Genomic DNA, 16,729 nt, shown 5'->3' on the forward strand with positions numbered 1-16,729 from the left:
GGCCTGATGTACAGTATATTAAAAGCTGTCAAGATAAGGTGACGTACTGCCACTCGTAAAACCAATGAAACCTCACTTCAGTGAAACTGCACTATGGAATTCTAATAACCCATAGCAAGATTTTCCCACTCAAACTATGTATAACAAAGGATGATTGTTTACTGTCCAACATCTACATGATGTCATGAAGTCATTTCTGCACAGCGCTACAATGGCCCTACTGTACAGAAAGTCATACTCCTCTCTCCCTCGTCCCAATCCGAGTCCATATTACAGACCCTCTTGGGGAATTAACCGCTCATTTCCTCAGAATGACACAGTCTCCAACATTCAGTTTTCTTCCCAAACCATGTAAAAATTCCTCTTTGATGAAGAGATGCTGTAAGTCACCACACCACAGAGCAGCAACCCTCTCATTGGTTCTGTTTGTATCCCTGTTGTTGCGTAGAAACCAACCCACAAGGTGAGCTACTGCACTGGATTTCATTAATTAGTAGCTTTTTCTGGGAGGAAGTGGTAACAAAACGACGGCAGACATGTTCCTCGACATTGTTGCTCGGCTGACATTTAGCATCTTAATGAGATGTGGTTCACATTGTGTAAGCCATAGTTAAAGTAAGGAATTCAGTTAATTACACTACACAACTTTTGATTTATTTCAGTTGTGCCAAAGGACTCAAAACATCACACTCTTGCAAACATATGTCATAAGCATGGGAGATATTCTCAGGGTTTAACACCTATAATTAACTAAAACCACTTTAACTACCATGGACAGCCTTATTTAGACCATTAAATGCAAACATGTTGGGCCTCACTTTACAAGAGCTTGGGGTTTGCCAGTAAAGCAAGATGAAAGGAAATAACCGAGTCCTGTGGATTTCTAATACGTCAGCACTTTAGGACTCCACAGAAAAAGGTACAGTCCTCTGAGGAGGTCATTTAAACCAAAATATATTTCAACTCAGTATCTGCGCTGAGAAGATGAAGCCACTTTGGTGTTTATGTTTCGTTAAATTTGAAATCTCATCCATACGTTGGCAAACAGCAGGATGGGAAACTGAGATGGTTGTTTTACAGATGTTCTGACAGGGATGATACAGCCACAACACTCAGCAGCACGGCCTCTTGTATTCACTCTGCTATCTGCCGCATCACTTATCAGCACTATTACACAACAGTGCCAGCTTTCAAGTGGAAGACACAGCGGTGGATGTTGCCAGCAGCATGTTGCTGTGGAGCCTGTGACACTAAATATACCTAAAACTTCACTGTCACTTTGGAATGCAGTGGTATCATTTTTTATTACATGATAACACGTGTTTGAAATGTTAAAAAGAGTCTGTTTTATAATTGAGTCATGGCATTTTAGTATCAACTTGGCCTTTGTTAATACAATAAACTTGGTATCAACAGTTTACTTGCAGCTATGATTGCAACTTAGCAACCATAAACAAAGCTTTAACACGCCTGCCTCTACGTATAAACATTACCTCACAAAATATATAATAAACATTAGGTTGTTGGTAACTAAGTGGATATTAACAAATATTCAATTCTAAAACTCTAATGAAAGTCAATGAACTGAGGAAGTATAACATGTAAATCTATGTTCATGTGCCAGTGGAAACACAACAGAGCCTGAGGCAGCGAAGACAGCTACTACTGTGCATAAGATAGTCCATCTGGAGCATTATCAGTGGCCCCTTGATACAAAAGCAAACTGTAGTCCTTATGTCTTCCCAGCAAAGACACGGTATGAGTTCAAACTCTTTGTGCAGGGCTGGTCAGGACAATGTAGGACGGCCTTGGCCTTCCAGAGGACTCACATTCTGTAAATGCCTCTGAGATGGGCCTAAAGCACCCTAAGTATTTTACCTGCTAAATTAAGAAGCCTGTCAAGCTTACTTTACTGCTCATATTTCCACACCAGACAACAATACCAGAGGATAATCCTGTTTCTATTAAATTCCTAAAAAAAACCTGAGCCATCATGGCAGAAATAAAACATTCATTTTCCTCCAAAAGAAAAAAAAAACAAGTGCCCCTTTTCTTGGCTGGTTATAAAATCAGGATTTTAGCAGAGCAGAGCATCAACTTGAAAATGGCTTGGAGGTTAACATGTAGTCTTGATGGGCTGTCTTTCAGTCACAATTTCAAAACTTGTTCTGTTTCCTTACAACATAAACAGAAAAGCATGTAAATGAGAACAGTTCTATAGGAAATTCAGCTGTATTAAAATACTGTATATTTGAGTACAGAGAGTATGAGAGACGCACACGGATAAAAGGGCTGAAACCAGCTGACACTAGGCAGAATGCAAACAGGATGATGATGTCAGTTGTTTACAGCAGTTTTCAACAATGTCTTCAATTTTGCACATAGCTCATACACAGTCCAGCTATATACTAGGTTTTTATTTGTGTTCAATACTAATGTATAACTGAAATACAAGCAACATACAAATGTTTACTAAACACAAAAATTAAAACAAGGATTGAGTAATGAATTATTTTCCTTATGGTTTATATTTTGTTGAATCTAAGCCCATGTATTTCCCATTCCTCTCTTTCTGAGGGCCTCTTCAGCAAACACCGATAGTCACCATAACTATGACAACAAAAATCAGGACTTCAGCAAACAGGAACCAGAGACGGTACAACAAAACAGCTTCAAGGATAAAACAATAAATGACTGTAAACATGCCACCACATTATACAAAGCAGACATGTTCAGGGCGACACCGGACACCCTCAAACCAGTCTGTGAACTTTCTAGAAGTCTCTTTTCTCCAGGCTGAACGTGTCTCTAGCCTTGGCTGTGTCCTAGTGTTTGTGATTACAGCAGGAGGAAGCGTTTATTTTCATATATGCCTCTGTCTCCACAACTTAAATTATTACTCCTGCATGTAGACATTCAAGATGACTGATGTCGTCCCTTTTATTGGGCGCATGTGGTCAGAGGGTAATGCATCGTCTTGAAGTGGCAGGTCTGAGGTTGTTTTCCTTCACAATCACAACTGGAGCCAAAAAGTTTATATTCTCTGTGAGGGCTCTCCCGCCGGGAAACATCACACTCCTCTGAATGCTTCACATAACTGAACTTCCAAATCCGCACTTTAATGACTCATTACTAAACTGGCAAACAGAGTTGAATATAAACACAGGCCTCAATCAGAGGCCAACTGTAAAATGAGTTTTCAGGCATCTAAACAGGATTTACATGGGCCTACTCGTACTTTAGGATATAGGCTTTAATGTGAAATTGTTTTAGATCATCCTGAGTGTGTTATTAGAAAGAGAGAATAAACCCAGTCAGTTTTTAAAAACATTCAACGATAGGATGTGTAACAGTGAAACATGTCTGCGATGATCAGCTCTACTTTCGGACGTGAAAACATTGTGATCATAAAACATTTAACATTTAACACTGAGATGTTAGACAGTTAAAGTTAACAACCAGTACAGTGGAGTGATGTTCAGGATGTAGGAGGAGGATGTAGGTCTTGTAAAACATTACGTATAAGACAAATAATTTTTACCATTCAGAAGCCATACAACCATGATCCTGCAATTTTGGTCGGTGCGTAAACCTGGTGCCGCAGGTTTGTTTTTCTCTGTGCAGTCATCACAGCATTCATTTGGCATCATACCATCACAAACACTTAAAAATACACATGCCATTCTGGGAACTGTGCTGTGTATAAATTTTACAACTCTGGGCAGAACACAGAGCACAAAGTAGCACTGTGCTGCTACACTCGAAGGAACATAATGTGAGTTTACCTTCACACATTATTTTGATGGCTCAAGGCATTTGTTAGCATGATGCTTTCTGAACTTTGATGCAAGTTGGTTTTCCATTTCCATCGCCTGGCTGACTTCTTCCTAAAGAGGCTATAATTAATATTATATTAGCAATGGATCACAAATGGATCACATGACTACTTGTGTGTGAAAGCAGTGAAAGGGTTAGGCTTTTTTTATTCTGTTAACTGCCAAGCACTTAACATCAAACAAAGACTAGAGACCTGCTGCTGAAAATAGTTAAGCATTAATGCAGAGCAAGACAAAGCTAAAATGAGAATACTTACTGAATTTTCATTCATCAGGTGCCCAGAAACACAAATGACTCTATAACTGCTGAATGTGTAACTTAGCCACTGTTTGCTACTTCGAAAGTGATAATGTGTCAGTACTGTATTCACAGCTTGTTTTCGCTGCCCCTAAAGTGGCTAGAAAATCAGTTACTGCAGGTTTGAGCTTGCAAGTCAACTGCTATAATAATTAGAATTACTAATGATTCGATGCAGCCATGCTTTAAGCACATGGGTACTAATTCCATTAGACAGATGATTAATTGTTTTTAACTCAAAGCCAGGGGGCTGCTGTCAAAGATTTTCCATCCCGTATAACTCCTTATGTCTCTTTTCACCCTGTGTATTAATCAGTGCAGCTAATCTGTAAGACAGGACAGGGGCCAGCAGGAGATGATGCAAAACTGACCTCACTTTAACTTTTCCCAGATGATATGTTACTGCTGCTTGGGGAAAAATCCTGAATTTACTGAAAAGGTTCTTTAAGGATATTTGGCTGAGGATACTATATGAGGGAAGATCAACACCTACACCCTTCAGTGTTTTATCCTGTTAAATCACTGCTTTCTGGAAGCTACGAGATATGACCCAAGCATATGTTGGGATTCCAAAACTACTTTCAGCTTTCTTGGCTGACTTATATTAGAAACAAATGAATTATTTTTTTCTAAATAATTGCCTCACTTCAATATAAGCAGCGTGGATAACTGTGTAAACAATCAAGGGGCAGATTGAGGCTATAAAGCAGCTTTGTCAAATAAAAGACAATGTGTTTGGATTGGTAATTCATACAACCGATAGAGGGCTTACTTGCAAAATTGAGAGCAGCACTATGTTGATGGCTGACCTCACTGTCTCATCACCTAAGCCTCTAAGAAGGACCTCTAATTGGCTGGAGATGACATAAGTGCTACCATAGAAATAAGTACCTTCGCACACATTCCAGCCTCAACCTCACTTTCTCCCTCTGCTGTCACGCCACTTTGGTAAAGCAGACAGGCCTGTCTTTGGCTCCTTGTGCCCAACACTGTTTAGCACTGTTATTAGCTGCAATTCACAGAGATCTGAACCAGATGTGGAGACGCTGCGAGGTCAGTGTCGGCCAGGGGTCAGGTCAGCATGGGATCATGGAAACCACTCTCTCCTGTTCTCTAAATAGGTGTAATACTACCTGTTTCCCTGCAGGGAAAAAGCTCACGGGGAGAGGAGATGCTGAGATCTGACGATGAAGATAAGCAGGTCACAAGCAGGGATAATAGTTGGAAATCCTGGCGTTATGCACTGCTGACTTGAATAATTCTTTGGCAGCCGGAGGGAGGAAGAAGGGGGTGTGCAATTTGGAAATAGTCCTCTGCTCTATGCCAGCTGTCCAACTTAACTAGCCGATGTGCAACGTAGGGTGGATTCAGAGAACTGTAATGTTGTCTTTTCATGGTGTGAAATAAAGACATCTGCACTGGAGCGTCTATAGTAGAAGCAGGATTTGGCTGAAGAGTAGCTCAGGCCTGACTTTGTTGACCTTTTGATGTAAGACATATGCAAATAACACCCACCTAATCTCTGTCTTTTCAACACTAAAACAGACGAGCACACATTTACCACAGAGTCACCATGGCACCATCGCCCTTCTGGCTGACGACAGCGGAGCGAGGCTGAATAAACAATCAACACATCTAATTGAATTTAACAGGAAACAGCCGTGGGGTCAAAGAGGCAAACAAACTGCCCTCAAAATGACGAACACTGGAGGATTTGGCATCGGATCCACAATTCATATCTGCAAATACGACTGACAATCTTGTTCTTTCTAAAGAAGATTTGGTTTCAGCGACAGCACGCATTCATTAACGTCAATATGATGTAAATGTGTCAGTCCCATTACCGGTTGACAGAAGACGTAGACAAAACAACACCCATCAAGTGTAACGTCATTCCAGTTTACCCAGTTTAACATGATTACTGTATTCTAGCGCTGTAACCCAATGATTATCAATTCATTTGTCCATTATTTTCTTGTTTCATCTGCTTTATTGTTTGGTGCATAGAATGTCTGAAAATAGTAGAGAATGCCCCTCACAGTTTCCCAGAGGCCTATGAATAGGTTTGTTTGTCCAATCAACAGCCTGAAACCTAAAACATACAAAACATAATTCACATTTGAGAAGCTGGACTTAGAGAATGTTTGACATTGTTGCTTGAAAATAGTTTTAACGATGCACAGATTATCAAAGCTATTACTACTTGTAGTCTGTGCCTCATGACTGCATGACCTTGAATGAACCTTTCAGGCAACAGGCTTTATACCGCCACATCCGGTTTTATCTACCTAAGAAATGCTTGTGAAAAAATGCTGAATTACATCCTTGTTGAAAAACATAGAAAATGTAAAAAAAAAAAAAAAAAAAACAAGCATAGAAGAGGAGTAATATCAAAATGTATATGACATGCTAGGTGATTCCAGCTCTGCTATCCTTCAGCTGAATTGTGTGCAGATGCAGACTCGAGCTGATCCAATCAGTGTCAACACAGCTTGGTAGAGGAGGTGGAGACTGTCACTGTTTGGCCCTTCTCCCAAGCACAACCACAATACCAGAACAATATCATTTACCCGCTGCCGTGAGGGTGAAGTGGAAACACATACAATCACATCGTGGCAGGCTGTGGCTAAAGCGTGGTTCACCAAGCCAATGGAAAAAAAAATAGTTGTGCTGTGTCTCTGCTCTGATGATCTGAGGCCATGCAGGCTCCCTGCTTCTAGGAGCACATACCAAATACCACAAACGTTCTGCCATAGAGGATTTTGATGAAATTTCACCCAACTTACCAGAGGAGCTCTCAGTTCAATACAATTCAATTCTTCATTCAACGATGCAAACACTGTGTCCTTGGGATCTATGTAAAAACTGACAGAGGGCAAGACGGTAAGTGAAGTGAAAAGAAAACTATTTCATTTTCCAGTGTTTTCCACAGCAGATCTGACTTCCTGTACCCTTTACCCTCTTTGTGGTTTCCACCACTAAGCCCACAGCTCTCTGCTTCTTAGAAATGAACTGCTGAGGACAGAAGCAACTTGAGACGTTTGCACAATTTATAGCTCACGGTTGTTCAGAACAAGCTGTGAGGTGGATACAGGACACCTCAAAAACCTGAGGAACATTTTGCTCTGTGTGTGGACTAAAAGGTTGGCTTAAATCTGTGCTAACAGTCCTGTCGAAGCCAAATACTGTATGTGTTTAGTCTGAGGACACTAAGCTACTTAGAATAAATCCTATACTACACACCGAACTAGTGAGTTTACTCTGGCCCTTTCCATCTCCTCTATTTTAGCAGCTGGGTTTACAGCATATAACACACCCATGGGTGTATGAATAAAGATCAATGTATGTTCAACCTCATCAGCATCATCCATACGTCCATATAAGGCTTCTTCTCTCTGATGCAACCACAGCAGGGTTCTCAGGAAACTGTTTGTCAATAGATGTTCTGTCCAACGTAGTACACCCACAGTTGACTTAAGTGTTTTTCTTGGAAAGTCAACACATTCGTCAGACACAGGAAAAGTGCACGAAGACACATTTTATACTCAGTTTCTTTGTAAGGTGTGAGCATCACATTCAAGTGAAATAAATGTTCCCTGTGGTTTAAGAGGACAAAACAAAAAAAACATTCATGAGAAGATAACATGACGGATAGAGGTGTTTTCTCTGTTTGCACCCCCGCAGCAGCCAACACATAGTTCAAGTCACTACTGAAGTTCAACAGATGCCTGGCAAACTCTTGTTTTTCCATCTCAGCCCTGATTTCTCCACGCAGACACCCTGGAGTCTTTGGCCAGACTGATAACCTCCAAACACACACACACACACACACACACACACACACACACACACACACACACACACACACACACACACACACACACACACACAAGCAACAACTGTCCTCCAACCCTTCCACAGACACACATGTATATGTATATATGAATGCTGTTCTCCAGCTGGTTGGATCTCAAAAGTGAATCTTGGTCCAAATCTTCCCTCTATGTGACAGGGGATATTGTGATCTTCCATAAATTGTGAAAACACTGTGGTCAGAATGCGGTCACTGTGATAAATATCTCAATTAATCAAAAGCGAAGTTTTGGGAGTCGAATCAAAAACGTCCGGATCGCCGTCAGCTCCTGCTTCTGGCCGGTCTGCTGTTCTGTTTGGATTCAAGTTCTCTTTCACAGATGCCAGCGCTTGACAAAGTCACCTCCGGGCCAACCTGATGCTGTCTCATCCCTGCTCACAAACAACTGCATTGTTTTCAGGATTGATCCTTCACCAGCCTCCTGCTTCCTCCTCCTTCTCCTCCTCCTCCACCTCCTCCTCCTCCTCCTCCTCCTCCTCCTCCTCTCCTGTAGCTGTTTAATTGTTAATCAGGGCGAGAACAATATTGGTGTGTTTCGCCACAGCATGCCCCCACATTCCTGTGGTGCGTTATCCGCTCAAATCCAGTCACGCAGAAGACCTTTGGCACAGCCAAGTGCCACAATGTCTGGCCGTCTGGGCAAAGCACAGTAGTGCAGGCTGGGTAAGCGGATTCAGGAGAGCAGCCGAATGGCACCACAGGTGTGTTGGAAAGGAGAAAGAGATTGAGAATTATTTATATCTATTAAATCCAGTGGTGCAATACCTCTCTAAATCCATTTTCCATCATTAATATGAGTCATATTTCAAGGTAGTCATATTTTTTAATGACTGAGGAAATGGAAGTACTTGAAGCCTCTGTAAGATGTTTTTCCAGTTTCTATTTCAGGCACGGCCGGAAAAATAAACGGATGTTTCTGTAACGATGATTTGATTGTCAGGACTGAGTGTTTTTAATCTGCTACAAATAAGTGTCAATCAACTCATCACCAGCAGCACCAGTATCAAGGCAAGATATTTTATTGCTCTAAAAGCTATCATGTTAGCCTTGTTGTACAGAAATCTGACATATTCATAGACAACTAAACAGTTCATTAAAGGGGTAGTTCAGCACTTTGGGAAAAATGCTTATTCACTTTCTTGGTGAGGGTTGGATGAGAAGATTACTACCACTGTCATGTCTGAACACTAAATACAAAGCTAGAGCAGCAGATTGTCTCAGTTTAGCACAATATATCTAATTATGTTTAATCTATACAAAAATTTAAATGTAAAAACAACATGTTGTGGTTTTACAGGGGTTGTGTGCAGGACTATTCTCTTGGCTGGGTGCAGTGATTTCCTGGAGTCTTGTAATCACCATGAGGTTGCTATACCACCAGCAGAGACTCAAACTATTCGTTTAAAGTACTCTATACTTACAAGATTTACTTTAGCTTGAAGATGCTAAAACTTGCTACACTACGTTATCGCTTCATGCCTCTGATGCTGAGCCGCTTTACGTGTAACAAACTCTAAATGGGCCTTTTCAGTGAGTCACAGTTGCGTAACCACTCTGAGTGAAAAGTGGGGTGGAGAGCTGATTTCTACTGTCATCTACTCCTGCACCACTTCCAGGCTCTCAGTCACTTCGCAAATAGGATAGCCGCAAAACGACCCCGCAGATACATCAAGCACATAAATCTGACTTGGCAGCAAAACAACCTGCCTCTGAGCGAATAGCAGCGTTTCTGCTCGCTTTCACCAATCCAATAAAGACAGAGCTCCCTCTCCCTGTGTCTGGACCCTTCAATCCCCTTATTATCAGCTGCAGATGACAATAACATCATCTGCACTGCTATGAGCTCTGTCAGTACAAAATCTGTTCATTTTCCACTCCAGTGTTCGCTACGTCCAACATTCCTTACTGAGGTTCAAGCTTAGCAAAAAAAACAAAACAAAAAAACAACAACAACCTGGAATCAGACATTATCCCCCCTGTACTGCAGCCTCTGCTGATATGCTTGGCTAATTCTGTCAATCTTCTCTCAGTAAGATAAAAACAAATCACAGCGAGAATGCACCACTGCATCATGATCATCACCTCACACCAAACCTCTAATCACAACCAAGGCAACAGATCTCAACTAACCACGTGGCCATCTAAGGCGAGCAGGGTGGTACGTGAGCCACAAGCTGCCTGCTGCGTTCGAATCATCATACTCACAGAGGAGAGGGAATCATGAATGAGTCTGACTTTAAAAGAGAAAATTCCAGGGACGGCTCACAACACCAGCAGGCTTCAGAGACCGTCCTGACCCACTGTCACCTTTCAGCATCGTGCTGGGAAGTTCTCAAAACAAAGTGATGATTGGATTGTTATTGGATCACGCCTCTCGATTCCCAAGGCAAATCAACTCATGAGAAAAGCTGCTCTTCTCTCTATTATGTCAGTGCAATTAGAAGAAATGACTCGTGTGTGTCATATCGTAGTCAGCTTGCATTCGTTTCACGATTGCTGCCAAATTCTCCACAATTTTGGACACGGAGCCTGTGAATCTCTGTTCCTCAACACTGACGCTACATGTAAATGGAATACTCTAAAAGTCTGGGCTGGTCTCAGAACCGGGGTTAAACTGTGCACAAAAGATGAGCATGTCAACAGGGTCATTACTGAGCATCATCAACCTCCTTAATTACTGGTAATTGCCTTCCCCAAGCTCTCAAACCAGGGACAAACTAGATCATTATCATTATGATATTTTTCCTGGCAGGTCTTACACACACACACACACACACACACACACACACACACACACACACACTGGATAAAAACGGTATGTATCTGGCTCTCTCTGGGTGTTGCGTTCAGGTTCCTAAATACTCTGATGTGTTGAATGCAGAGGCTGAATGCAGGTTTCTCCACAGGGATTAATTACCTGTGCAGAATATCACACCCAAGGAAAGAATTTTAATTTGACAAAGCGGGTGAAGTTGGGAGGTTTGGATCAGGATGGATGGCACACTGCTTGCTAGCCTCACCTTGTGATTTAGATGAAATTGGATAAGATTGTTTTACATAAATGTGTTGTGTAACTTTTTCAGTACTTTGAAGTGTCCATGTTTAAAAGAAAAAAAAAAAACAAACTTAACATCCAGTTCCGTTTAATTTCACATTGAGAAACTTTAAGGTTGTTAAAATCATCTTATTCCACTCCATGCGGTTCCAGCCCTTCACTGAAGCTATACGATGGTTATACTGAGTAAAATATTCAAACCCCAAGACTCCATGATTTATACACACTGAAAATTCACTCTGACATATTTGGCATCTTAAGAAACGTTGGGACCTCAACTAGGAATTATAATAAAGTTCTGTGGGTTTGAAGAATGTTTGGCGGCACAGCATGACTTTGTAATGACGGACTAGTAGTGTGTCAATGCCACTGAAGAGGTTAAGCTTTCGCCTCTGTATTGTATTGCCTTTCTTATACCTAAGCCCAGATTCGTAAAAGGATATGACAGTTTAAACAGATGTAATGTTTCCATGCACCTAAACGGTCCTCTTACAATAGAAAACGCTTGCAGTAATAGAAAGTGAGAAGAAAAATGCTGGCGTCCATTTAACTAAAATGAAAAAAAAACAAAAACAAAAACAAAAACAAAGTAAAACTAAAAAAGTGTGTTTGCCATTTAAACTGTATTTTATTTTTTTAATAACAAATTTGTACATTAATATTGGTGTTCTGATCTTTATCTGATTTTCTTCACTTTTTCATAATCAAAAATAAACACGGATAAATTCAAAGGCTGTTAAACTCAGAGTAATGAACCCTACTTCCACTTCTTGGAATAGCAGCACTGTGCGACCTATCAGATTAAGGATACAGCAGCTGGAGAAGATACAATCTCCTCTTTCCCCTGACGGCAGTTCATGGCCTTTGATTGCTCCGCAGCTGGGCGACTGTAGCGAGAGCTGTGGACAGTGGGAGAGATGAGCGGAGGCCATTGGGGTCCAGCCCACTGGCAGCTACAAAAGTCTCCCTTTAATACCTGCAAAAGGTGGCGTGGCTCTCTTTTTTTAGAAAAGCAAACAGACCACAACAGGAAAATAAAATATTTGCCAGGCTAAATGATGGGCGAGCTGGGGACATACGCAGCAGCAGCAGCCTCAGTGGGGAGAACAGTTGGTGACTGTGGAGCCTCTTCTTACAGACCCAATGGCAGCATTATGCCAGAAGCTGTCAGCAGGAGGGTGTGTGACGCTGGAATGTTAAATACTGCAGGAATGTTATTTATTTTCACAAACACCACCAAGCACTCCCATATCAACACACATGTGAGGGTGCCGGCGCACATATACACACAGACACACACACACAGACGATCCAGATACTAATATGCATGTGTACACACTGACTGGTCTGATGTGCTCTCATCGGCCTGGCCAATGGGAACGCTCCGGCTCCGACTCTCCTTACCTGTGGTAAGACCAACATTAGAGCTCTCATCCTTGAGATGCTGCCAATGTGCTCACTTCATAAAGACGTCAACACGCCAGGAAACAAGAGCAACACAGGGGAGGTCGTAATAAAGATCTGCTCCAACGTTCATGAGAGGGGAAAAACACAATGTGCCACTTTTTTTTTCTTTCCAAACAGATGTTATTGAAATAATAACTATTTGCATAAAAGATGAGTAATATTTTTACAGCTGGGCGAGGCTCTTTGTGTGAGGCCGTGTCTATGCTCATGTCTAGACAGGAGCGTGCACTTTCATGAGTGGATAACATTAGCTCTTTAGTCTTTCTCTGCTGATTCAGAAAAAAAAATGGAGAAACCATTTGCCCGCAGACAGTAACAGGGCCGATTAACTTCCCACCACTTCTGAGCGGTGGAAGCTGTGTGTCATCACCCCGGCATTTGGAGCTGGTCTGCAGTCAGCGGCAGTGGAATTCGACTGGGTCTCAGGTTCATGTGAGGAGATGGTGCCAGCTTACCAGCCGAGCTCCACCTGGGTTAAAATGTCACTCCCTTACTCACATGAAGGTGAAAAGATGAATATAATTCAACCACAGCCTGAGCGAATTCTTTGTAAATACTAACATGGAGCCACTGCTGTGTGGTAGCTACACTTCCAGCCAGTGAAACGGCAAGTATCCACCCCCTGAGGTGTCCTGAAGTTGACCCTGACTGTGCTGTTGAGGGACAGATGCAGATGCAATTTCCCTGCAGGAACCACTGTATCATTGTTACACTCACACATCTTATTGTATGCCTGCATGTTGAATGAAGTGTTTGTAAAGCTCAAGTTCCACTCTTTTCATCTTGCTGGAAGTCCAAAATAATAGTCTGCGTACAAAGAGGTTGGGAGACACACAAAACACGCAAACAAACCCCTGTTGCATAGATCAATGTACAACAAGGGAGGGTTCCAACTCTTTCCAAATAGGGAGTGTGGAATAAAAACATCCTTCGAATGGATGATGTTCATCCTTTAGTGATATCGTAAATAGAAAACTGATGGAAAATATTCTTAGAATGCCACAGACACATCAAAGTTTTTTGCTCCTGGGGGACTTACACAGCAAAGAGTCGCACAGAGTCTCACTAAGCAATTACACTTTGTTCCCAGCTCTCCTGTTTTATCTGTCTCTTGGATTGTTCCCACGCCTACCCTAAGACGGACCTCATGGGAAATACTGTTTTTGGATGAATATGGAGTGAATCAAAAAATATTTACAACGCGTAGAGATTGTGGCATTTTAGGAGTGGCAAAACATCTAGAATGAATTGAGTTAAAACAGTCTCCTCTAGCGAGCGCACCGCCTGTGTTTTGCCACTGTGGATGTGGGATGAAGCAGAAAAGAGAAAGAAAAAACTGAAGCTGCCGAAATGGGGAAAAAAAAACAACATTTGCTCAAAAGTAAGACTGCACACAGAGGAGCCATAAAACACAAAGCGGCTGTAAAACAAAGGAGTGAAACAAGTGCACAGACATATATAGAGTGAACCTGCTGATATCGCCCTGTAAACAAGTCTAATATCAACATGATGTAGTCTTTGACATGTGAGTGGTGCATCACACGGTTTGCATGTTGCTGCTGTCAGGACTGAAAATGTCATGTTTCCATAATATCAACTTTGGAAGAACTAAGATACACAGCTTTTGAGGTTTACAGGTCAACATGTTTAACCGTCACCCTCAACATTTATTGTTCAACTGTAAAACGTCCTGCTAAGTTGGATTATAGCTACATATCCTCATCAATGTGGCCTTATGTAATGTTAATGACTAGGGACTTATAAAAACAACAGGCCCTGTTAGCCAACATGACTGATGCAAGTAAGTTTACTGAAAGTAAGTTTCAGGTTATACAAATATATACACCTATATCCCATCTATGTGGTTCTACTGCACAGGGGTGAGGTACTCGTGCATGTGTATGTGCACTACACTTTTTAGGTACAAATACTGAAGTCTTCTACTAAAGTGGAAACACCACTGAGTTCCAAGAAGTAATAGCAATTTTCCACCGGCCTGTCCAGCCTGCATATGTGCTGACCTCTCCTCCCATCACTCTGCATCTCTGCATCACGTTGCTGGGCAGCAGCAACAGCTGATGAAGAATGTAGCAGGTTATAATGTGGAGCAGAGCAGCAACATAAAGCATTCCCCCCGCTGAGTGGGCAACTACAGACCCATCATTCAGACCCACTTCACTGATTCCTCACGCAGACACCCCCTTACCTTCTGATAAGCCAGCTGAAGATAGTTGTAGGGGATCCTCCTGTGGAAGTCCTGCACTACATCCTGGCTGACTTTGTGCACAGACTGCGTGCCCAGTTTCTCCTCGATGCATTCGTCCATACACGCCGCTCTCCGCAGGACCACGTCGAAGAAGCGCAGGTCCGAGAAGGTCTCATCAAACTGATGCTGGTCCTGGCACCTCAGCCGGCACCGGACCTTGGTGCGCCGGACTTCTCCGTAGCTGCTGAGCGCTCCCTCCATGTAGCGCACCACATCGCCATAGTCGCTGCTGTAAAATGCCTGCACCGCGTTGTCATACAAAAGGTCGTAAGGCTCCAAGAAAGCAGTTGAGGATGACAACACGACGGTTAGCAGGACCACTCTCAAGATAGCAGCCGGTGGAAAGTTTCCATCCATCCTCTGCTTCGGGTTCAGACTGTGAGGAGCGACAGGCGGAGAGACAGACAGAGCAGAGCGGCTGTCAGTCACACACTCGTTTCACTGTCCATTTATATGTTCCTCGCGGAGATAATTCAGGACGGCACCGGAGCAGGGCGGAAATAATGTTGCTTCAGTCGGGGACACACATTTTGTTAAGACCCTTCTGTGGCTCCGGTAACTCCTCCCCTCCAAGGAATGAATGGCCAGAGCAGAATCAATCCAGGGAACCCCGTAGATGGTCGTCACAAACATGAGCAAAAAACACTTTTATGTTACTTTGCTTCACTACACTAATTTGAACTTTAGTTTTCAGTTTATTTTGAACAACTAAAGTTTTTGTGGCGTAAGATGTTAAATGTTCAGACGCTCCGTTGCAGATGTAAAGAAACTTTGAAAAGAAGTGTGGGTTCCTTCTCGGGCTTGATAAAGTGACCACAGAAATGCCTGAAAAAGAAATGTGCCTGTAATGAGCACACGGCACCAAATACAAATAAATAAGTAGTAGCAGTAAGTAGATGAAATTAAAATGTTATTTATTTATTTATTTATTCTTATTTATTTTTTTATTTCAAATTTCAGAAGTTATAAATATATCCCCGTATTTAGCCGGTAAACTATAATATTTACACCTTAATGTCTTTTTTCATATCGTCTATGGGGAGATGTGTACAAATATACTGGCAGCCTTGTCTTCTGGAAGTCCTGAAGTTTTTGTTCAGGAGGTTCAATGTGTGGAGACACAGTCTGATACCATCCACTTACAGGAGATTGTCTCCCTCTTGAGGAAATTTTCAGGTACAAGCAATTGTGTTTTTTAAAAAAAAATAAAATAAAATAAAAACCACACGTGGTTCAGTTTGAAAATTGACCCCAACGTGAAGATTAGCATTGTGTCAACTTTAACTTCTTCAAGTTGTTTTATGACCATTTGTTGTTTAAACTTGATGGTCTGAGTTAAACTATGTTACATTATCCATTGAAGAAAACTTGCTTTATCTTGTTCAACAAATATATAACTCCACACTATTTCAAGTTAGAATAACTTTAGCTATATTGAAACCAATTTCCATTTCAAGTGATGTTTACTCACTTTTTTAAGGCAGCAATTGAACTTCAGTTTTCAAAATGAAGTGGACTAATGTTTTTAATTATGATTAATTCTCTGGACCAGTAATGGCAAGTGTGCCAGTTTAGCTTATCATTTAGGTGTGAATCTTAAAATAAATAATTAGCCTAATTAATTAAAAAATACATTAACCGGTTAAGCAACCTGTATAAAACTACAGACGCCACAGGTATGTGGTCAAGCAGGTGAAAGCATTTCTGTGAGCCTATCCACAACTGTAAGTGCAGACACATTTGACAGGGATGCATTTGTTGAGTCCAGATTTAATTTAATTTATTAGCCTAAAAACTAAGTGAAATATGTTTCTTTCTTTCCTTTCACAAATGTAATCTCATAACAAACTGTGGAAATTATAACACAGGATACAGTTTTATCATTTTCAGCAAAACAAACAGAGAAAACTCATTAAAATACACTCTACTGGCA

At 41.5% G+C, this 16,729-nt stretch overlaps 1 protein-coding gene across 1 annotated transcript in view; it reads right to left on the reverse strand.

The window, feature by feature from the left end:
• p3h2 (prolyl 3-hydroxylase 2) overlaps positions 1–15,310 on the reverse strand; it is a 54,171-nt gene extending 38,861 nt beyond the window's left edge. Inside the window, exon 1 of the mRNA XM_022738706.1 lies at positions 14,737–15,310. Within this exon, the coding sequence (XP_022594427.1) occupies positions 14,737–15,153 (417 nt within the window). The 5' untranslated portion in view covers positions 15,154–15,310. The remainder of the gene's footprint in view (positions 1–14,736) is intronic.
• Positions 15,311–16,729: the final 1,419 nt, after the last annotated feature.

Source organism: Seriola dumerili, unplaced genomic scaffold (assembly GCF_002260705.1).
Source record: "Seriola dumerili isolate Sdu_G_001 unplaced genomic scaffold, Sdu_1.0 BDQW01000002.1, whole genome shotgun sequence".
Lineage (NCBI taxonomy): Eukaryota > Metazoa > Chordata > Actinopteri > Carangiformes > Carangidae > Seriola > Seriola dumerili.